At 39.6% G+C, this 25,137-nt stretch overlaps 2 protein-coding genes across 3 annotated transcripts in view; one reads left to right on the plus strand and one right to left on the minus strand.

Moving 5' to 3' along the window:
* The window catches only part of LOC124623187 (ras GTPase-activating protein 1), a 148,524-nt gene extending 130,113 nt beyond the window's left edge, over nt 1-18,411 (minus strand). The window contains exons 1-3 of one of the 2 annotated variants that reach the window (XR_006980679.1): nt 18,009-18,411; nt 17,743-17,892; nt 17,460-17,666 (exon numbers count right to left, since the gene is read on the minus strand). Coding sequence is in view for 1 of the 2 variants with exons in the window: in XM_047148993.1 (XP_047004949.1) it covers nt 17,460-17,666; nt 17,743-17,892; nt 18,009-18,202 (551 nt within the window). In the remaining variant the exon portion in view is untranslated. The remainder of the gene's footprint in view (nt 1-17,459; nt 17,667-17,742; nt 17,893-18,008) is intronic. The other variant, XM_047148993.1, reaches the window with a different exon arrangement.
* A 6-nt stretch (nt 18,412-18,417) lies between these two features.
* The window catches only part of LOC124623186 (DNA helicase MCM9-like), a 163,755-nt gene continuing 157,035 nt past the window's right edge, over nt 18,418-25,137 (plus strand). The window contains exons 1-2 of the mRNA XM_047148990.1: nt 18,418-18,829; nt 18,905-19,001. Of these exons, the coding sequence (XP_047004946.1) occupies nt 18,799-18,829; nt 18,905-19,001 (128 nt within the window). The 5' untranslated portion in view covers nt 18,418-18,798. The remainder of the gene's footprint in view (nt 18,830-18,904; nt 19,002-25,137) is intronic.

Here is a 25,137-nt window from a genome sequence, read left to right on the forward strand (position 1 = left end):
TAAATATACCGAGAGGCAGTAGTTAATACAACCAGTTCTTTGAAGAGGTTTCTACAGGACGTCCATGAATTTACTCCACAAATAATACGTATTACACGCTTTTGGACTGAGAACTTTTGTTTGACTTGAAGAATTACTCCAAAATATTATACCATAAGACATTATGGAATGAAAGTAGGCAAAGTATGCAAGAACGCATGTCCAATGATGGTGATAAAAAGTGAACTTCAAAATTAGAGTTCTGTGAATTCTCTTGATATCAATCTCACAATAGTTAATTTGTGTCGGCTAGTTTCTAATTATGTGTGCTGATGGTACTACACACAACATAAAATAATTTAGTGCCTTCTCATCCTCTTCTCAAGCTGCTAAGAGATGGGGAATTTTGGAAGGGAACTGGTTAAAAATTTCATTATGTCTGTCTTCTTTGCTTTATTTTGTATGATGATTTGTGAATGTTACTGTTCGCCTTCTTTCATACCTACTGTTTAGTCCTTTAAATTACAACTTTCAGAACTTCATCAGTCAAACATTTAACTTTGCAAAGGATAGTTTTAGGCTTTTTTAAAACATCAAATGTATTTTGCAGCAACTAATTTTTTTAACTTATGTGATATTGTGTAAATTTCAACTAATAAACATTTTGCAAGCTGAAATATGTGAGACTGACGAATTAGAGAAAATATTAACTTTTCTGCCTCTAAAGCATTTTAAAACCCTTCTGGCTACACATAAAATCAACACTAAACCTTCATCTACAAGTAGGCAGAACTATGCTCCAACAGTATGTGGCAACAAGCTAGTCTGTTGAAAATACAGAAATAATTAGTAAATTATTTTAGTTTTTTTTAAATTTCATATAGCTAAGAGTTATGGAATGATGCAATATACACTAAGTATATTAAGGGCCCAAGTCTACCACAAATATTACAATATCCACAATATTTACCACAGAGATGGGCACTTATCACTGTGGTCCTTATTTCACTTACCTGAGGAACCATACTTTAATCACTATCACCAAAGTCAAGACCTTTATAAGCATTCACACTGCCATGGTCCTTTCTGTGACTGCACCAAAACATTTCGATCTTAAAAAAGGGCCAGCTAACTACACTGCTGGCCATTAAAATTGCTACACCAAGAAGAAATGCAGATGATAAACGGGTATTCATTGGACAAATATATTATACTAGAACTGACATGTGATTACATTTTCACGCAATATGGGTGCATAGATCCTGAGACATCAGTACCCAGAACAACTGGCTGTAATAACGGCCTTGATACGCCTGGGAATTGAGTCAAACAGAGCTTGGATGGCGTGTACAGGTACAGCTGCACATGCAGCTTCAACACAATACCACAGTTCATCAAGAGTAGTGACTGGCATATTGTGACGAGCCAGTTGCTCGGCCTCCATTCAGACATTTTCAATTGGTGAGAGATCTGGTAAATGTGCTGGCCAGGGCAGCAGTCGAACATTTTCTGTATCCAGGAAGGCCCGTACAGGACCTGCAACATGCGGTCGTGCATTATCCTGCTGAAATGTAGGGTATCGCAGGGATCGAATGAAGGGTAGAGCCACGGGTCGTAACACATCTGAAGTGTAGCATCCACTGTTCAAAGTGCCGTCAATGCGAACAAGAGGTGACCGAGACGTGTAACCAATGGCACCCCATACCATCACGCCGGGTGATACGCCAGTATGGCAATGACGAATACACGCTTCCAATGTGTGTTCACCGCAATGTCGCCAACCACGGATGCGACGATCATGATGCTGTAAACAGAACCTGGATTCATCCGAAAAAATGATGTTTTGCCATTCGTGCACCCAGGTTCGTCGTTGAGTACACCTTCGTAGGCGCTCCTGTCTGTGATGCAGCGTCAAGGGTAACCGCAGCCATGGTCTCCGAGCTGATAGTCCATGCTGCTGCAAACGTCGTCGAACTGTTCGTGCAGATGGCTGTCGTCTTGCAAACGTCCCCATCTGTCGACTCAGGGATCAAGACGTGGCTGCACGATCCGTTACAGCCATGCGGATAAGATGCCTGTCATCTCGACTGCTAGTGATACAAGGCCACTGGGATCCAGCATGGCGTTCCGTATTACCCTCCTGAACCCACCGATTCCATATTCTGCTAACAGTCATTGGATCTCGACCAATGCGAGCAGCAATGTCGCGATACGACAAACTGCAATCGCGATAGGCTACAATCCGACCTTTATCAAAGTCGGAAACGTGATGGTACACATTTCTTCTCCTTACACGAGGCATCACAACAATGTTTCACCAGGCAACGCCGGTCAACTACTGTTTGTGTAGGAGAAATCGGTTGGAACTTTCCTCATGTCAGCGCGTAGGTGTCGCCACCAGCACCAACCTTGTGTGAATGCTCTGAAAAGCTAATCATTTGCATATCACAGCATCTTCTTCCTATCGGTTAAATTTCGCGTCTGTAGCACGTCATCTTCATGGTGTAGCAATTTTAATGGCCAGTAGTGTAGTTTACGACTAATTTAATGATGTAGCACTAGCATCAGGCTGGCGCTCACCAGGTCAGATACAGGAATTATTATTTTACTGGCAGTATGTAATGGGACACCCTTTTCTAACGTAACCTTTTTTCATAGATTTAGCCTATACCAGGATTAATCTTGACTGTTTCACTGAAAGAATTTCATTTGATTTTGTATGATGTATTATATTTAAGACTAAAATGCATAAAAATAAATTAATTTGTTACAATCGTTACAAACTATATGTGCAGTTAAAATTACTCTTCTTTTAAAAATATTTGAAATTATGAAATATCTGATATATTCAAAATTCATATTATTAATTGCACAATCTAACACTAATTATTAAATTTATTTCTGGACTCCTTTATGAAATAATGATATAACCTCGTGGAAATTATTCTTTTGTCAAGAAAGTTTGTAAACTCTTTTGCTTTGTAAACTCTTTGGATTATTGTGAGTACCGTAGAATGTTAGTAGTAGTGGGCATGCCTCTGATGGAAACATGTGGTTTTTTAATTTTGTCTACAACAATGTAATTGATGATTTATGAAAATGGAGATTGTGAAGTTAGTGTGATATAAAAGAATGGGATGAAAAAAACAAAACCGTAGCAACAGATAGTACTTCATCAGTTATTTAATCATCTGGAACCCAGTAAGTCAAAATTTCAGCCACAAGATTTACCCCTAGATGCAAGAACTGGAGCCAATAACAAGAAGAGAAAATGAAGATAAGTAAAAAGTTTTTCTTTTGTACATCTTACACCTCTTGAAGCTTTCGAAACTTTTAGACACAGAGAAATATAATGGTGATGTTTGGGAGGGTAAGATTACAACACTTTGGGGCAATAGATAATAATGGTAGTTTTAGATAAATTGCTAGTTCTGCAGAGTCATTTGCTCAGTGAACTGGATGTGGTGATTTGGAAATAAATTAACTACTTTGATCACAACAGGACATTGTTTTAATAAACAAAAAAACCTGTATATGTACATTGATTGTCCTGTAAAGTGTTACAACTTAACACAGATTCAAAAAACAATGATTAACTGAAATTTTTATGCTTTTAACCAGACTCATGTGACCCGATGTTCAAGCATGTGAGTCTTGGTATACACAATCAAAGGCTCTCTGAGCACTATGGGACTTAACTTCTGAGGTCATCAGTCACACAACCAAAGTTCTAGGACCTGATTGTCAGACTACCCATGGAGTTTTTCTGTCACTTGCAGCCTCTTTCACCTCTAGCAATAATTTTTTCATGCACAAAACATCAAATTACATCACGATTCACATTCCACGTAAACTATAGGTGCCTTTGAAAGTCAGAGGGAAGTAAGAGCATATAATCTCCAATAGGACCTTGGTTAGTAAGGTATATAAGTTGAGGACAGTTTTATAACTAGTCCTAAGTATTTTATTAAATGTGAGTTGTAACTTTTATATATTATTATATTTGATCAAGAATGAAGGCTTCACACTAGCACATCATTAAACTAGATCACCAAGTGAATGTTAAAAGGCAATTTTTTAAAGATTTAAATATCTACAAGAATAAGCAGAGTTAATAGGTGTGCTGAAGTGCAGTTTTTTTACTGTGTTGTAACTAAAACAGCCACATATTCCAAACTGATTTTTCTCCCAATAACCTCCTCTTGCAGTGATTTACTTTTTGTGTAAAAAGTAACGAATTATATCAGCTACTCTAATTCTGTTCTTATACAGGTGCATTCGGTCATTTTGTATAAAGATAGATTGTCGCTATTTCCACAATAAATACTCCAAGACTGATGGATGAACTCCCTTCCATGAAACATCCTCTGCTAACAGCAATAAAAAGGAGTAACTCTTAAAATCATTTGTACAATCAACTTTCTTCCTAAATGGATCAAATATTGCCTTTAATATTTAATACACATCAATCAAAATGGTTCAATTTAAGAATACTGTAATGGGAAAGGAATGGGATACACTTCATCACCAGGCGATACATCCACATCTTGCATTATATGTCAAGTATCTTCAGATTTTCATGCTGTCACATAAGGGGCACTGTTTTTAATTACTCTTATGCTGGAAGATACCGATTAGTTTATCCATACTGGTTACAGTAACTTCTACAGTGTGCACCCCTTGGGTGCACAAAGGGAAAGAAAAAGGTTTGGACCGGTATCAACATTCATCTTCTCCTTTTATTTATATGTTCAATACAGTCTGACGGATCAACCATCTCAACATCAAATATGCATTCCTAAGAATGTCTTAGCGGTTTATTCATAGCAGTAATTTGTGCATGAAATCTTCCAGGAGATGCCATGACCAGTCGTGTTATTTGCTCCAAGGGTCAGTGGAAAGTTAGGACACCATCTACAATAGGACTAAGACCAGTAAATAATTTTTAAACGAACACTGAAGTTTAATAATTCGTCCATTTTGAGCGATTACAATCATATTGATTACACAGCATGTCCTAGAGGAATAATTTGGAGCAAAAAAGTATAGTATACGTGGACTCAACTGCATACCTTGAAGAGCTATGAGCAGTTTTTCCATCTTCACTACTGTGAAATGATCTTGTATACTGAACAAATGCTCACAGCTCTTAAGGTATGCATTTTGGAGCCCACATTGACAAGACCTATTTGCTCTGAATGACTGTTCTTGTCATATCACTGAATACTGACCACCACTCCTGGATTATCCTGCGTAAACACATGAACTGACTCCTCAACAGAGCACTGCCAAGCAATATGTGAAATGTTAGAACAGAACGTTAATTATACCCAATATTGAGTATAAACAAACTGTTCAATAAAAGTTTTGTGTCACCTGCAGAGCTGTGAAGGTGTGTGGATTTAAAATTAAGGGGTACAGACAATCAAAGAATAAGCCTTATGGAACTAAATATTTTACTGTCAAATAAAAACAAAATAACAGCAGTTTGTTACAATGTACACACAATTATACATCCAAGAAATAAAAATCTGCTGCTGGGTTAAATTCAGTATCATACTGGCCCAACACACGCCTTGTAACATGCTCGGATGCTCCTCCCAGGCTGTCCGCAAGAAGGTTGAGACACTGCTGCTCGAGCCTGTCTCGTTCTTCTACAGGGGCTATATTGATGTTACGCAATATGTGGGGTTTGTGTGACTGTGCACTGTAAGTTTCGATTGGTCCCAAGAATGCTCAATTGAGTTCATGTACACAAATACTACAGGTCATTCCATTCAGTTGATTCCTGCCTCCTAGAGGGCAATATATACACTGAGGGCACAGTGTGCTCTTGCAGAATTAATGCAGCACCAAAATATTGACTGTAGAGCTGGCCAACAGATTAGAGAATCCTGTTCTGGTATTCCACAGCCCTAAAATTACCCTCAGTGGTGACGAGATACTTCCAATGTCCATAGAAACTAACTTGACCCACCTCACCACTGGATATATGAGACTGCATGCCTGAAACTTACATTCAAACCTAGCCACCTCCGTGCTCTCTAACAACGATCATAAGATGTCAGAATAATCTTGCCTGTCCTTGACAGTAAAGGGAAGGAAGCTGTCATTGATTCAGATGTCATTTGTCTCTCATGCACCAGCAAGGGGTGGTTTGTACCAATGTTAGCAATGGATGTCTACATGCAACATTGATTATGTGGAGACAGTTGCGTGCAGTGTAGATCAAGAACGCCCTCCCAATTGCCTCCAAAAAACTGCACAGACTTCTATTGCAGTCTCCTGGGGTACCTATGGTCCATAATTTGTAGGCAGCAGTCATTAGCTGTGTTGACTGCAGGCAGTCATTACAAAGCAGATCTTCAGTGTGTTTTGTGTTCACAATAGCAGTTAAATGAGGTCACTATGGTGAACATCGCTTCGGCAGAAGACTTATGCTGACAACCCTGCTTGCAACAAGGTGACAATGAGAGGACACACTCTTAGTCTAAATGACTTAGGCAAGTGACTGAACAGTATACAAAGATGTATTGCCCTGTTTAAAATAGCCACAATATGCTCTACTGACTTCAATGATATTGCAGGTTTACTATTCACTTTCTGTAGCCAAAGGGCATTCAGAATAAGGTTTTAAATACAGAAAATACAAACAATATAAGTTAAGTTATAAGAGTTGAAGGATGTGAGGACGAGGCAGTAATCGAGACAGGAGTGAGTGTTGTAGACTAAAGGGGCCCTCAAAAATTCAATACGTAATGCTCAATACTGAATATTATGCACTTATACTGACTGTCAGAGCATACTGATGGTTTGTGCAATATATTGAAGGAATCTGCAGGGCTTTAAAAATACTGACACTTGCTCAGTATATTGTACTGTGTGAGGATAATATTGTGCAATACACAGCAGCAGCAGCAGCAGCAGCAGCAGCAGCAGCAGCAGCAGCCGCCGCCGCCGCCGCCGCCGCCGCCACCACCAAGACTTCGTAATTCGTGGACATGTAAAAACTGATGTAGTGATACTTATGAATCTGAATATATCAGAGTTGCAGACGTGCACAACAGAAAGACTATATAGCACATTGAGCTTTCGGCCAAGACGTCCTGTCCTCATTCGTTCACAACCTCAACACCTTCTCTCCCATCTGTTTCACCTGGCCCTCCCCAACCCAGTGTGCCACCTTCTAGATGTTGACCTCCCTCTGATGGCTCCATCCACATTAAACCCACCAACCACCAACAGTACCTGCATTTCAATAGCCACTCACAAACACTGTATCTGCAATGACAAGGACTCTTGTCCTGTATGCTAAGCGTCTCCAAGACCTTCAGACAGGCACTATCCCCCAGACCTAATCAGCAAACAGATTTCTGGACTGGAACAGCTTAACCACATCCTTCATCAGGGCATTTATTATCTACCATCATACCCTGAAATGAGTGACATCCTACCCAAGATCATTCCCATCCCTCCTAAAGGGGTGTTCCATTACCCACACAACCACAATAACGTTCTAGTCCATCCCACGCCAGTCCCAATCCTAATCCCTTGCCACAGGGATTGTGTGTAAGACTCATGTCGAAGACCTGTCCAATCCATCCACCCAGCACTTCTTAATCCAGTCTTGTGACAGCCTTATCCTACTCCATCAGAGGCCAGGCCACCCGTGAAAGCAGCCACATCATATACCAGCTTTGCTGCAATCACTCCACTGATTTCCACCAGGATGAATGGCCACTGCCAAACTGTGGCTGAGAGAAAAGTGGAGAACCCTGTGGCACAACATGCAGCTGAGAACAATATACTTTATTTCAACGGATATTTCACAACTCAGGCCATCTATATCCTCCTCTCCACCACCAGCTTTTCTGAGCTGTGCAGAAGGGAGTTATCTTTACAACACATTTGCTGTTCCCAAAATTATCCCTGCCCCAGCTTATGGTAATCTACTGACCCCACACCCTACACCCAACAGTTTCCACCTCCCTCTGTCCTATCACCTTATCCCAACTGAAATCCCCTCACCCTCATTGTTCGTATTTCTTTCTACCAATGCACTCATCGGTCTTTTCCCTTCTCTGCTTCTCTCCTTTTCCATTCCCCATTCCCCTATTCACCCCTTCCCTCCCCAAGCCTCCCCACAACCTGGCAGTATCATCCCACCACCATCCAGTCCCTGCATGCTATGCCAGACGGTGCTCTTCTCTCTTACACCCTTATCCTGCTATTCCCCCCTCCCTCACCACATTCCGAATTGCTGCTTTCATTCAATGGGATACTTGCATTCCAGCTGGAGTGACCAGGGATAGTGGTCTTTGTGTGTGTGTGTGTGTGTGTGTGTGTGTGTGTGTGTGTGTGTGTGTGTGTGTGTTTTCAATATGTAACAGTCTTTCCATTGTGTCTGTCTGCAAATAATGGTGTTATCTTTACAGAGAGTAGCCTTCTATCCTTTTCATAATGTTGGCGATGCTTTAACCTGGACTTTCCATTGTTTAATACATATGTAAAGGCAGAGGAAAGGAAACATATGCTGAAGTGCACTCAAGGAAGTATTTTTATTACATATTTAATACTTATACATTAATTAGATGAAGAAAATTTGACAAAAGTTTTTAAGTGCAGGGAAATAACACTCAACTGCTTATTTATTCATTTCAGAAACTATAATTATCTATCGAAGAATTACATAACAACACTACCTGCCAAACGCTTACAATAACATATCTTACTCCTTTCAAGTTTATAGATCACTTCTTGCATTATGGAAAACGAAATACAATAATTATCTGTTTTTGTTGTTGTTTTGTTTTGTTTGGTTTTAGGGTGCAAAAACAACTAGGGTCATACGCGTCCAAGTCAAAACTATAAAACACGAAGACGGAGGGGGTGGGGGGTGGGGGGAGAGTTAAAAAATGGCTATATGTCAATCCCAAGTGACTTAGGAGAAGACAGCTAAAGACAGGGATGTGCAGAAAGGGCTATAAAGACATCATACAGATATGGAGGTCCAAGACTGAAAATTAAATTGCCTTTGCCATATTGCTACAACAGATAAAAATTAAAACATGGTTGACAGCCCACACGTTGTTTGCTTCAATGGCCGATAACTCAGATCGGAAACCTAGGCAGGAAAGTAAATGATTAAAAAAAAAGGGCATTCCATCAGAAATTGGCGGACAGTTAAAACCTAGGCACAATGTGTACAAAGTGGCAGGAGAGCACCACTTAATAAAGGGCAATGGCTAAAAAGGCAGTGCCTAACACGCAACTTGGTTAAAATGACCTCCTCCCAGTAGGAGGGCCGAGAGGGGATCATCCAAGCCCCTGGGAGAGGCTTAACAATTTGGAGTTTATTCCCGTGAAGAGATGACCAATGGAAATGCCAAAGCGAACCACCACCTAACAGACGGCGACACAGAGATCATTGGGGGGAACATCTGAACTAGGGAGCAGAGGTATGAGGACTGCAGCCTTGGCAGCAATGTCAGCAGCCTCTTTTCCTGGCAGATTGACATGCCAAGGAACCCATATAAACATCACAGTGGCCCCAGAAAGAGTGAGCAAGTGACAGTTTTCCTGGACCCATTGCACTAAGGGATGGGCGGTGTACAGTGCACAGAGACTGAGGGGAACAGAGAGTCTGAGCAGAAGACTTGTATTAATGTGTCTCTGCAATACCTGTGCGACATGGATATTGTCACCATTTGTGGTGCAGTGTTCCTGTGTACAAGTCATTAAGAGCAATACAGATTGACCTGGCTGGTCAATTCAATAAGCAGCAGCTTATGGGTGGTCCAAATATTTTTCGTGGACTACGAATGCAGTTCACATGAGATGTCTAAGCTGTGTTTGGAGGTAGTACATGGCTGACCTTGGCTGCAATACAGGGGAACCGTGCCGATTATGGTGACCTTGTACGTATTAAACAGAGACGGAGGGGAACTGAGACAGTCTGAGCAGAAGATCCAATTGAAAAGCCTTTGTTGTCAAATGTACTCCGAAGCCCGATACAGGGCAAACAGCTTGGCTGGAAATACTGAGCAGTGCACCAGAAGCCGCCGCCGAAAAATGTCGGCGTCAATGACAGAGGAACACCCGACACCATGATCAGTCCGAGAGCCTTCAGTGTACAGAATGGTACAGTCGCAAAGTTCCATGCGAAAGTCGTGAAATTGAAGGCGATAGAGTGAGGCTGGAGTAGTGTCCTTAGGAAGTGAATGAAGGCCAAGGTGAACATGGGCTGCCACAAAAAGCCAATGTGGTGAAAGGTTCACACTCATCAGGAAAATTGCAGGTAGTGTGAAGTTAAGCTGCTGGAATGAGAGCCAAAAGCGGACTTCAGGAGGTCCAGAGAAGAGGGACGTGCTCCATACTGGCAATCACAGGAGTCATCTAAGAAGAAGGCATAGGATGGGTGGCCAAGCATACCTCCTGAGGAGAAAGTCACAGCAGTAGGACAGTGGGAGTTCAGCAGCTTCAGCATACATACTCTCAAACAAGCTAGTGCAAAAGGTGCCAATAGCCAACAAGATGCCACAATGGGGGAGAGCATAAGTTTGACAGACGTGCAGATGCATAAACAAAGCACCCATAGTCTGATTTCGAACGGACAAGGGACCAGTACAAATGGACAAGGGTGGCCCGATCTGCACCCCAGGAAGTATCACTGAGGACACACAGGACATTGAGGGACTGCGTACAGCGGGTCTGCCAGGTAAGACACATGGGAGGGCCAAGAGTGTTTCCTACAGAGCATGAGCCCCAGGGCAACAGGCTCAAGATGTTAAGATGGTGAGAGGAGCCAATTGTACCACCAGAAATTCAAACAAATGGTTTTGTCAGTGGCTAAATGAAAGCCATTGTCAATGCCTCATGAGTGAAGAAGATCGAAGCATCGCTGAAGACATCACTCAATGAGACAGGTCTGTGGAGAACTGCAATAGATGGCAAAATTGTCAACGACAAGGGAGCCGGAGATGCCCTGTGGGAGAGGGTTAATGGCGTTAGCAAATAGAATGACGCTCAAGACGAAACTGTGAGGCACACCATTTTTCGGGACAAAGGTGTCTGACAAGGCAGAACCCAAACATACTTTGAAAACTCTGTCTTTTAAAAATTTCTCAATGAAACGGGGTAGGAGGCTATAGAAGCCCCACGTGTAGAGAGTGGAGGATACTAGTTCTCCAGGAGGTGACCCAGGCCTCCCCCAAATCCAAAAACAGCCACAGTCTGGCATTTCCCCAGAAAAACATTCATGACATGGGTGGACAAGTGAATAGATGGTCGACTGCAGAATGGCACGCTCAAAATACTTACTATGCAGTGGTTAGTAGCTTGCGAAACTTGAGTCACTATACCAGCTGGTCATGAATCATACATTCCAGTACCTTGGAAACACAGCTGGTGAGTGAGATGGGGCAGTAGCTAGAAGGAAGGTTTTGTCCTGAGTGGGCTAAAGTATGGGTATGACAGTAGCTCCATGCCAGCGGCTGGGAAATGTGCCTTCTGCCCAGATGCAGTTGTACATATTAAATAGAAAGTGCTTGCCTGCAAGAGAAATGTACTGCAACAAGTATAAGACTTTACAGTTATTATAAGGAAGAAGAATCAAAAATATCATGTACCTTTTCTGTGGGAGAATAAAGAACTTTTATAAGCAACCAATCTACCTATTATATACTTAACTGCAAAAAGGAAAAAAGGCATCTCTCATTCCTGGATGGAACAATACGTAAAATAAGTGTCAAAGGCAACCAACCACCTACAGCAGATTGATGTGTTAAGCATAGAACCATTATTCAATGGACAGTGTTACATGTTTCTACGCTGCACCCATCAATCCATTAGAGGTGATGGGTGGTAGCCTTTGGTTGGTTGGTTGGTTGGTTGGTTGGGGGGAGGGGACCTAACGGTGAGGTCATCAGTCCCATTGGATTAGGGAAGGATGGGGAAGGAAGTCTGCTATGCCCTTTCAAAGGAACCATCCCAGCATTTGCTTGAAGGGATGTAGGGAAATCACGGAAAACCTAAATCAGGATGGCTGGACACGGGCTTGAACCGCCATCCTCCCGAAAGTGAGTCCAGTGTGCTAACCACTGCACCACCTTGCTCAGTGTGGTAGCCTTCCCCTTATTTTACGTGTTAACAACAACAATAAGTGTATTGTTATAAGATTTATTAAATAATGATCTTCCAAAGCAAATGATTAAGACTTGGGAACAAAAATTCCTCTAGTCTTGGTTAGTGCATATTCTTAATTAGTTTTTCTATTTATACTGTTAATGAATTCTCACCCCACCAGAGGACAGATAATAGTATGGTATGACCCAAAAATACGATTCTCTACTGGATAACATGTTGGAGTTTTTTAATATCATATCACATGGTAGTGAGTATGTGGCTGATCTTTGCTACTGTGACCGATCGAATTCTGTCACAGAGCACAGCATCTGTAACAGTTTTCAAGCACCAGGGTACGTCCTCTGACATCCAGGAATATGCAGGGAGCAGTGGGCAAGGGCGGGTGAACAGCTGACTAGCGAGCAGTTGGGCATTCACAGCATAAAGTTCATAACTGCACTGCCCCATTGTCAAGCGGCTATGGGTGAGCATGACCAAGTGGTCTGCACATGCAGAGAACACACACACTGGGTCTACCTGGCAATCCAAGCTGTGTCTGTCCATAGGTAGCTGTGCTTGTCCATGGGTGAACTGACAAGTGTCTGTGTCCCATGGGGCATTATTTGAACATTTTCATCTATACTTTAATAATACATTGCACATGTAATCAATCTGAGGTTATACGAGAGACTTATTGAGAGGCACCAAACATATTCAATGCCTTGTCACCTTTGTTCTTCAGTTTTCTGAAAGTTGGGCATAAGTATCCACTTTTTTTAAAAAAAATAAACCTTAACAGTGTTCATCATATCACTGTAACCTGAACACCAATGATGCCACTCAGTTCAGTTCACTGACTGCCTCTATCATTCTCTTTAATAAACCTTTTTTTATTTTTTTAGTGGGTTTCAATATCAAAATTTCATGTTTAACTGCACACAACATAAATCATGACACAAAATTCACTGTTGGAAATTATGGGTTATGCATGAAGTTTCAGTACTGTTTACTCTATGCAAATCTCATATTTAGGTATTTGTTATTATCTCAAAGTTTCAAGTAACCAGTGCATGACACTTTATACTGTGCCTCTATTTATCTTAGCCCAACTTCCTTCCTGATAAACTGCCTACATGGAGGAAACACTTATCAAGGGCTCTCACTAATCCACATCCTGTCTACTGACAACTGCACAAGCAATGAGACATTACCACTGTAACTACTGTAGCACGAAGTGCAGAAGCAATTTAAACAGTAACTGAAAGAATCTATCACAACTTCCAAAATAAGCATCCCTGTTCAATAACAAGGCCACCATTTAAATGATGCATCTATTATGAAGAAATGGGAAAGTGCTTTGATGACAGTCTTTATAGAAGTGAAGAGTGATTTGTCCCAACACATTTATTAATCCTCTAATTAGAATACAAAAAATGCCACGTCAAAAATTAATATTAACATTAATTTATATAAAATTACTGCTAATGAGATGGAGCATTATTCTGCAAAATCCCACTTTCCTTTATAATGAACATTAGATTAACATAAGACTTAATGAGCACATGTATCCTGCTCAAAATAATTAGTTTTTTCTTCATAACATGTTAAAATATTCTTGTCTCAGCCTGTTGTTGATTTTCATTGCTGTATATAGGGGAGTGAATACATAGTTTTAAGTGTTAACAGGAAACACAAAAGTACCTTTATTTTTGTACTACATGAATGACCAGGACTTTTTCGAAGAAGAAGAAGAAGAAGAAGAAGAACAGGGTTCTCACAGTAGTGATAATTTTGAGTATAAAGGTTTAACTATTTGGTAAACATTACAGTAAAATGGGTGTAACACAAAAGGAATGAGTTTTGAAACTCCTTCTGGTGTGACACATGTATACAATCCAAGGACTACATCAAGGAGGTCATAAAAGACATCACTAATTACATTGAACCACAATACATCAGGTAACTAGCTGCACCTTGTTACCTGCACTGGGTGTGAATTATGGGTCTGGTGACAAATCACCATTCACAAAAGTAAAATGACAAGAAACATCCTGATTGACATCTACATCTGTCTTCCACAAGCCACCTTACACACTACAGCAAAAGCTACCTCATGTGCCACCATTATTTTCACCTTTCCTATTCAGTCTGCATATGTTGTGCAGGAAGCAAGCCTCTGTATGAGAGCAATTTCTTTGATGTTTCTCTCATGGTCATTCTGTAACATGTATGTTAAAGGACTCTTCTTGGAACATACACCATGTGCTTTTAACAGCATGTCTCTTTTTTAGTTCTCCCGCTGGAGTTGGGTGAGCATCTCCACGACATTTGGCCTGTTGTCTTTCAACTGTAGACCTCTAACCAATGTTAAACAATTTTTCTGATGTTTCACGGGCCCAAGTGGCTGGCATTGCCAAAGATTCAACCTCCATTGATGGTGGTCATAACCCACAAACAGACAACAGTGCTGTGTATCTATCACACTCATTAAACAAGCTTTTGATTAAATACACTATTTCAAGTACATTTATGGATATTTTATAATTGTCACTGTTTTCAGTGACTGATTGCCAACTAAGTAGCACAATACTAAATCTTTTCTACTATTTGTGCACAGTCTGTGATTAACCAGTCGTTGATCCATTGCATGTTTTCCACCCTTTTGCTATAATTTCCTACATGCTGTCTGCCTGTCTTAACAATAGTTATACGTGATAATTTATATAACATACTATAACAATTAAAAAAATAATAGGCCTGCATTACCAAAGACATTACGAAATTAGTGGATTAACAACAAGTAATAATTTTGCAGCAAAGTGCAGATCTACTGACAGCTTTTACTCAGTTACATTCTTCTGTGAAATTCAGAATGGTGAGTTTCCAAATAATTCTTACAGCAGAATTCTGCGACAGGACTTCTCAGATTACTAAGTGGTACACAGAAATGGTTGATGGAATTGACCAGTAACAATGCGAATATGACACATATCTCTTAACAGAAATTACAGAAGCATTCGTAACAGAAATATAACAGCTTAAATAACTGGACATCAAAGCCCTAAAATGTGATGGTGTTATCATTGGGTCTGTTGACCTGCTGATAATGGATGTTACTTTTAACCATGACTGAATGATGTGACGAAGGTAATGTGATGTTATAACGACTATGATTCTTGTTCTGTTATGTATTTTATGCATAACTGATTCCGATGAGGTTTATAGTCACAATTTTGATGTTTAAGGCTGAAGCAAGATGACTGGTATCAATGTGTTCCATTTTCCTCTAACTTTCTGAATATTTATGACAGTTTGCAATACTTCATCATAACAGAAATATCAGATAATGTCAACAATTAACACATGTCAATCAGCAATAATGGGAGCTAAACCTGTCCTCGCCCAAAGGGTTGATTTGAACAGTTTACCATGGACTCTACACTACAACCAGGCATTTTTAACATATGCAGATCTGTCACAGGTATAAGGAGAGATAAGCAAATAAAATATTCCAGGACTTACTTCAAACCTTTGGATATGTAATCTCACACACCCAACTAGCCACTGACAAGCATAATCATCACATGCTTATTGATGCTTCTTATGGAAGGTAATTGATCCAGGGTCAATTTATTTTCCATTTTATTTGTTTATTAACATCATTGCACATGTGATGTGAAAACAATAGAGCAAATTTGTATAAGAAGATGCCTTGCATGTGAATATGACTAAGATGTATGTTTATCAATGTATGAGAAATTGTATCAAGTTTGAGAGTGGTTAGTCAATTCTTCAAAGTTGAACAGCAATTTTTAGTCAACAGAACATCGGAAAAATAATATTTCTTGTTAGTGAGATCATGACAAAGAGGATGACTGTTTATAGATGGTATCACTGGTGCTAAAAGGAAGCCTACTGACAATAACAAACTTTTTTTGATGAAATGGTTATTGTATTTAACGTAAGAAGGTAAGTAGCAGAAAATGGGCTGGTAGTGCTGCCCGACAACAGTAATAATCAGTTCAATTGGAACATGGTAATGTATAAAAATGGACTGTCCTGGATGGATACATTTGTGAATTTCTGAATGTATATAGATGGTGGTAGTTGGGGGGGGGGGGGGGGATTGTGGTGTTGAGCAAGCATATGGTTTTAGTTAATAGTTTGTGAATGGGTCAATGCATTTTAGCTGATGCTGAAGCTAATGTATTAGTACTTTGTCACCTATTCAATCTAAGTAATATCCTTGTCCAGCCATCTTTGAGTCACATCACCGTAGTCTTACTGTGTAATACCGAAATGCAAAACAAGTCCTACGCATCTGTTCAATGAATCTTACAACAACCACCAATTTCTGCCGACAATATATAAAACTTTATTAGAGGTGCACACACTTGTAAAAGCTGTCATGTTGCACAATAGTTTCATTACAATTTCTGCAGCTTTCTGTGTGGAGGAAACCAATTTGTCATAGTAAAATTGAGGCCAAGGGAATGTTAATTGCAGATCATATCAAAATGTATTTAACTTAAATAACTGCTTCATGATCTGCATCATTTGGTTTCTCTGATGAAAGATAAATGTGTCTGAACTGTACACAAATAGTCACTATCCATCCAATATGCACTTCAGCCTGAAATCTTTTCCTACGAGCTATTCTCTGTCTGCTATCTTTTTCTACTTCCTAGTTCTCAATCTACCCCCACCCCCTCCTCCTCCTCCTCCCAATGCTTCATATATTTCACTCAATTAGTATATCTGGTTTTACACATCACCCAGATGTACAGCATTCATTGTAAAGCAATAGCAGGGATGTACCTGTCAACTAGATCCTGAACTGTAAAAGACAGGAAATGACCTAAATCATACCAACTCAACTTGCCTCTTCCCACAGCAATAAGCAATCTATGTCTACTTTAAGTATGTTGTTACCAGAGACACCATTTGGGGGGGAGACACACACAAGGTTCAGAGACTTGAATGATAAACCAAGAAGAGGTTTTAGGAAGTATTAACCAGTATTTATAAATGAAAGTACAACTAATCTGCAAACAAAATCGGTCACTTGTTTAATTTTCTAACAACTATGCTACCATGTTTACTTTTACTGACCTAAATTAAATAAAAATACATGCACATTCTACAAAACAAAGTGTTTATATTATGTACACATGTAAATGAGCACTACCTTTCAACGAGAGAGAGAATAAAATAAAAGACTGCACTATCTAAAATGTGACTGCACCAAAAAGTATACCAAAACTACCCAACAAACGCCACACTGGATTGTTTCAAAATGTTTACATTTAGATGAAGAAATGCTTAGTTGATATACCACTCAATGGAAGTAAACTCACCTTAGCTCATCTGTGTCGGGCATTTTGGTGTATGGTAAAATGGCAACAATTCTTTTCTTATCGTTTACTGGTTCAGGTGGTGGAACAGGATGCATTAACCTTTCGCGTTTCAAAAGGTCTGAGCAGCTTGTGTAGTAACCTATGAGATCAGACAGTGAATCGAACTGCCTACCACCAATGTAGAAATCACCACAGACAGCAGTTATCCTTAAACAGAAACGCAGTTCATTAGTTTGTGTCAGGATTATTAGACGGATCGTTGCTAAATTTTAAATGCTGTTACCTAAAGTGATTGATTCCTGTTCGACCAAGATACGATAACACATACGACCCTGGTTTTCTGTCACTTTCACGAACAAGGTAACTTCCCATTTTTGCTGCTTGCCATAGACGTTCTTCGGCTGTATACCGATCAAGCCGTCCATGGTACCATCTGCAAAACATTGAATTTTTTGGTCTTTTGTGATAAACAGATGATGGCATAGAAACAGTCACATACACAACCTTGCATTTTCGTGTGACAAATCACTAACAAGTCTTATCACTCACAAATTTTCAGGAGGTGCTACTACCGTTGACACATTAGCACCTTCAGCTTCTTCGGCGTCTCCCAAAAAAGGATCGAACTCCTCCCCAATAGCACCGTCGTGTCCTTCATCACTCCCTGTGCTAGGGGAACCCTGAAGCTTTTCTTTCGGCAGAATTATCCCCGTCGCCGGTCCACCCCTCACAAACTCAGCCATCTTGGCTTTAATCTTACCTTCCTATTACTAATACCTTATCATCCTTCACTCCCCACACGCCTCGCGCTATAATGAAAACTGACTTCTACCCTAAACGTCAAATTATCTTTGCACTACACCAGACGAATAAACAGGTTATAATGTTTCACATCTTTGCCTGCAAACAAAGTACTATCACAGATTTTCTAACACGCGTGTTGTTGGAGAAGGGTAATTTTCATAATCACTTAAGTCACTTCTTAAGTAATAAAAGGAACTAGTTAACATAGTTGTTGTAGTATTTAGAATTCCATAACATTGCCAAAAGGATTAATGCTACGGATTTATAAACAATTGTTTGTATTGATTATGTAGCTGAAAGTTTGCACGTGCAGAGTATTCCCTTGCTGTGAGGAAACTCTCGAAGTGACAGTAACATTTTGAATCAGGGATGTGAATTTGGCCAACCTGCAAATATCGAAGTGCTTTGTTCTTCGAAAGAACGCGGGAATCACAACACAAACAAACAAGTAGAATTTTGTGATTTCTTAGATTCAAGTTCATGGAAAGACGGACAGCCACTTTATTTGCAAATATCGCGCATTTTCGTTAGTAACATGCCGACTGTATCAGATGAACAAATCAAAGGTGCGTTACGAACCACTGAAATTACATTTAATACTCTGATGTAATTGATACACCATTTCGGCCTTTTTGTTACAGAAATCTTTCGAGAGTATGCCATTTCCAAACACAAGGATGAACTAATGGCAATACTGCAGACTTCTGACGACCTTCAGCATCATTCAGTTGTAGTTCAGTAAGTCATTCATATATACTGTTAAGAAAAGTGTCAAAGTGAAACTTTGCCTTCCGTAGCCATGTCTGAATATTAATTAAATGTACTTTATCCAGAAGAAAGTAATTGATGCTTATAGGAACATCCGAAAAATAAGATTAAAAAGTTAATGATTTCCACACATGCACATTTTCTGCTCTGTTTCCCACGTGGTTGTTATTCTCAAAGCACTTTTGATATACAATTTGTTATGAACACTCTGACTGTCCACTACCTGGAATTTCATCCTCACGAGAACTGACGATTCCAACGTATTGGTATTTAGAAAATAACTAGACAAGTCACTTCTTGAGCATAGGAAAATATGTGAATCATCATGTAGTAATTCAAACATTTATCATAAAAGTCACTTAATAGTTAGTTATCCAGACAGACTCCACCATGTTAGCTAGAATTGGTATTGTTGAGATTGATTTGTAGATTGATTGTTTAGCCAGGTCACCTCTTCAGTTGACAGATGCTGTAGGTGTTCATTTCAAGAGGAATGGGAAATTACAGAAGAGTGCCATTTTTATTATTATTGCACCTGGTAGTTCAGCAGTTTCAGAAGTGATCTTGATTACAACACAGCATGTGTTATAAACATTAATTCTTACTGTGTTACTTGGATGCAAACATTTTACAATATTTTAGGAGTTAATCCAATTTTGGAATTGTTCTTGTATCAGAGCTTCATCTAAAGTGCTTTCCACTACCTAAAATATCTACCAAATTGTCTGGATCATACCGCATCACTGTGATTTTTTCATTGTGATGAGCATTTTTAGTATAATTAACATGACAGCTTTGTAAAAGGATGCTTTACTAACTGAATAGAGCTGTATATGCACTACAGTGACTGCACATATATGAACAAGCAAGAACCACAGAGTAATAGTAAAAACAAGGAATAAACAGAAAATATTTGATAGTAATTTAAAAATTTGACACATCCCTTTAACTGATATTGACACACAATAGGAAGTTCAAATAAACAGTGACTCCCTAACTATATTAACGACATCTGATTCTACTATCTTATTGTAAAATGATATTTTGTATCTATATGCTTGGATCTAGAATTTGTCGCAAGTTTTTTGCAAACTAAATTTTTATTATTTCAATATATTTTAAGTGACTTTGTGACACTATTTGGCTCTACCTTAGACATAACTTGTCTAAACCAGGTAAGTCTTGAAAATTTGATACCAAAACTGTGTGCCCAGCTTCGCAAGTAGAGAGCGCAGTAGACCCCCAAATTAAAGAATGGTGTGTTTGTATGCATGAACAGCTATTGATTATCAACCATTGATTTTTATTTCCCAGTGTATTAGTGGAGGCCATTATTTCTCTGGTATCATCTCTGTAAAATTCTAGCATACAGCCCATGGTTCCCTTTAAATATCTAAACATCCTATTACTGACAATGGACCTTTTTAAAACAGTGATTATATCTGTTAAGGAGACTGTCAGCAAAATATATGTCAGGTCTGGAGGTTTGCCATAGATATGGAAGACTTTTTATTGACTCCTGATAAAGCATGTGATGACTATTGATAGTTACTCCCCCTACAGTTCCTGGAACTTTAGCTGAAGCTCTTTGACTGGACACTTGTCAGCTCCATCTTGTTCTCGTGTACTGTTGTTTATGTCTCTTGCATTAGTGTAAGACCTCAATCTTACAATCAAGTTGTGAATCATTCTATTCTCCAGTAAGTAGCCTATAGGACCCAATATCCCACAAGTACACTGATGTCAGTTGATTCAACAGCTTCAAGTACAAACCAAGTTTGAGTAGTGTTGACACTGGGCTGGCTACTCTCATTCCTAATTTCTCCAGAAATTTCCTTGCATGGGATTCTTGGGATGTCCCATTTTTCTTTTTTTAATGATTTTGTGTAATTTCCATACCTATGCATTGCTACGCTGGTTCTAAGACTTTTTATCTCAAAAGTCATTTCAAAGGATTTTTGTTGTAATTCAGAAAACTTCCATCTTTTGTGAATAATAGTGTATTGTTTAAATCCATAAAAAGATTAATTCAGCCTCCATATTTTCCAGTGTAGTGACAACTGTGGTGATAACAGCATGGCTGATCTCTAGTTCTCTCAAGCTGCTATAGATAAGGGATATCTAATGGATGCATGATTGACCAATGGTGCAAAGATTTCCCGATAATTAACTCCTTGAACTTGAGAGCACAGTTTTACCACTAGTCACATCTTAAATGTTTCTGAATATAATATAATTTGATAGATAAAAAAACCTACTCAGGTAGCGGCAGTAGGAGAAAACGCACATAAACAGGGTGCATACGACCCGGGAGATCTGGGAAAAACACAGGAATTTTTTCATCCGGGAGAAAACCGGAAAAACCCGGGAATTTTTTAGAATTCCGGGAATTTTTCATTGTTTTAGTATTCAGTTAAATTTTTGTAACTTTGACTGGTAAGAACCAATACTCTAACAAAGAATATTACTGCATCTCGCTACTGCAGATTAATACTGCAGCAATAAAAAACGAACGAGAGAAAAAAAGAAAATAAAACTTTAAGTTGCGAAGGAAATGCACCATATACAACAAAACACATTGCTCATACAAGCGTTTGCCAACAGCAAAACGCATCAAAGGCTTAACGAAGACTATTCATGACAACAAATTGCCTCCGATGAGCGTGACGTCACAATTGTTTACATTAGATTCGTTTGAGCAGTTGCGAACGAGATTATGAGCATGTACACTTGAGTCGCGTTTCAGTAGTACCCTCTCCCGCTACTGGCTACAGAAGTGTGGCAGTTAGCAGTATAAGCAATAGCAGCAAGCAGCCAGATGCTACCCAGAAAAATTTTACTGGTGGGCCTAAGCTGCCAGATTCACGTATGCGCAACAGGCCCAGAACTAGGGGGCGGGGGCAAACAGGGGTATCTGCCCCAGGCGACAGTTTCAGTGGGGGGAGGGGAGAGGGGTCCCAAATTCATATTATTGAGGAAATGGACCTTGTTTCACAAAGCGCCTAGCATCCAGCGCTTGTTGGTATATCGATTACTCGTATGATTTTGAACGCATCCCTGTTGGTTTTTGAAAAAATTTTAAGTTGATTTCTGAAATAATCGCAAGTTGATTTTTGAATGCGTGCATAGTGTACGTGATGTCTCTGCCAGGGGAATCCCCTTCGCATCTAGAAATAAACTATCCTGCAGACCAAAGGGGACGGGTCTATACGAGCTGAGCGGAATAAAGCCGAACGGGTGAATGCCAATTGCCGTTTATGTGGTTCATTGGGTTTGCAAATGATCAGCGTTGTTATAACTACTACCGAATTCCATAGATTCAGACTACCAGAGTGGAAATAAATGAATAAAAGGAATAACAGGCAACAAATATTGCTTATTTTCTCCTCCGTGTATCCAAGAAAATGAAATTTTGACATAAAATTTTTGGCCAGACTGCCACACTGCTAAGGGCCGCTTATACAGTCCCCGGCTAGCAGCCGCTACAGTTCTATTCTGTGAGTAGTGCAGAAAACGCGTTGTACGAACACGTGATAACGCCTAACCGGAGAATAAATGTGGGTTAACTAAATCGGTGATTGTGGCAGGGAGGTGAAGTTAACCAGAGAATAAGTTTTGACACTGGCAGGAATAGTTACAGAATTAGTGATGACAAGATTGTTTGTTAGAACAAGGAAGGAGAAGAAGCGGGGACTCACACAAATTACGGAAGAATATGAAGATTCCAAATTTATATAAAAATTTCGTACTACTACTTTTCGATCTAGTGCTTCAGAAGCTGGAGAGTATGAATGAAATGTGAAACTATTTCCTAACATAAAATTTTTGGCTTGTAGTTGGTCTAATAGGCATTTGATATTGGTACTTCGTGAATTATGTTCCGTCTGGTCTTGGGTTCCATTTGTATTAACAGCTTTTTTAGTATGAGACAACATCATTTCATTTTTTGAAGTGGCAAAGCGTTTGATGAACTTTGGTGAGATAATAGATCCTTTCACAAAAAGGAAAGGACACCATGTAAAGCTGCAGCAAAGTTAGAGAGAAATTAAGGACTGAAGAAATGTGTACTGTCTTGCTTGTCACTTCTCTTTACTCGTTTTATATATCCTATATTTAATTTTATGTCACACAAAACAGCAAGTTATTAGCTAATAGGCTGTAAAGGCTGCAAATTTTCTGAAGAGTACTTGTTCTGCTGGTTACAAATAATCCCACCCAGTATTAATTGCGAGATTTTTTTAAAGAGGGGCAGGATGTCAAACCGGTCGACTGGGAGCAGGAGAGGCACTACAGGACATTTTAATTTCCACTGTCCTGAATATAGTTTGATGGCACCTATTACAAAATATTACATGTTTGAATTCCACAGAGCGAAATTCAGAGACGTGCGACAGAAGAATGCTGTGTGAAGAGGCGTGGCACTGCACTTTGGCACGCTTAAGACCAAATAACATGTCTTACTTTCCCTCGAGCATATATGTTTCATGTATCAGACTCTTCAGAGAGATGTGCGCTACAAAATGAACATATTTTATAAAAGTCGATTTTTTAAAATATGCAGTGTGCATGTTGCTGCACATCAGACATCTTTCCAAAACGTGTTTTTCGTCCCTGAGTTTCGTTTTCTAAAGTGCCTGGAAATTCTACGCCGGTGTATAAAACCACAACCACTGAAAGGATTGATAAGTTTTACAGTTCCGAGGAAAATTGTACTGCTACTGAACACGGAAAAAGTGTGCTTTCATCTGGGAGAAATTCTATTTTTAACCGGGAAAAATCCGGAAATTTTTTTTTCTCGTCCACGTATACACCCTGATAAAAGATGTGGATGTGTACAAGCTTTCAGAACCAGTGGTTCCTTTTCTGGCAGACAGATTGAAGGGAGAAAAAGAAGAACGAAGGAAAATCACTGACAAGCATTAGGAAATATGGAAATTTATGGAAAGGGCACCTAGAACCCTTGCTCAGGGGATGCTTACTGGATGGGATGAGAAAGAAAGACATTAAATGTTTTTGGTACTTCTGCATTTTCAAATGTGACATTATGAACCAGAAATAAGAATTCTTTCTTCCGTGCTTTCTTTCCATCCTTCCTTATTTCTCTTCTAAGACTTCTGTGACACCCACGCCTTCATTTGGAAATCATTCTTTCAAGTAGCAAGTAAAATGGTCAGGCCATTCGTTGAGTTTTGGTCCTCTGCTCGACCTTTGAGGTGTAACCTGCTGTTGAACTATGGATCTATTTTTTGGTTCTCATGTTCCCCATCTTATTATTCAGTTTCCATTGACTCATTGTCAAAACCACAAAAAGGTTCATTACCATTGTCTACTGATTTAATTTATTCTTCATTGTGTGGAATACTGTTGTAATGAAGGACAGCTTCGTGTTCTAATCGCAATGCATTTATTATCTTAGGTTCTTCTAACTTTGAACTCCGAAAAATCTAGTTCTCCAGGAAATTTACATCCCTCCTGACAGTTTTATCGCAAGTCTCCATATCAATGAATCGGTAGCTTTTTATTACATGGCAGTAGCCCATGAATGTCAACTTCAGTGACTTTATATCCTGCTTCTTTCAATGGGGTTTTGGAATGTGAACCATTGCAAGGCATCCTAAAATCTTAAAGTGTGAGTCTCCTGTACCAAAAATTCATATGGCGTTTTATTTTATAGTATGGTAGACAGAGAACAGTTTGATAGGTATGCATCTGTAGACAAAGATCGAGCCCAGTACCAGTACTCCATTTACGAGGACAGTTCAATAAGTAATGCAACACATTTTTTTTCTCAGCCAATTTTGGTTGAAAAAAAACGGAAACTTCTTGTGGAATATTTTCAAACATTCCCGCTTCGTCTCGTATAGTTTCATTGACTTCCGACAGGTGGCAGCGCTGTACGGAGCTGTTAAAATGGCGTCTGTAACGGATGTGCGTTGCAAACAACGGGCAGTGATCGAGTTTCTTTTGGTGGAAAACCAGGGCATCTCAGATATTCATAGGCACTTGCAGAATGTCTACGGTGATCTGGCAGTGGACAAAAGCACGGTGAGTCATTGGGCAAAGCGTGTGTCATCATCGCCGCAAGGTCAACCAAGACTGTCTGATC

This window comes from Schistocerca americana, chromosome 7 (genome assembly GCF_021461395.2).
Source record: "Schistocerca americana isolate TAMUIC-IGC-003095 chromosome 7, iqSchAmer2.1, whole genome shotgun sequence".
Lineage (NCBI taxonomy): Eukaryota > Metazoa > Arthropoda > Insecta > Orthoptera > Acrididae > Schistocerca > Schistocerca americana.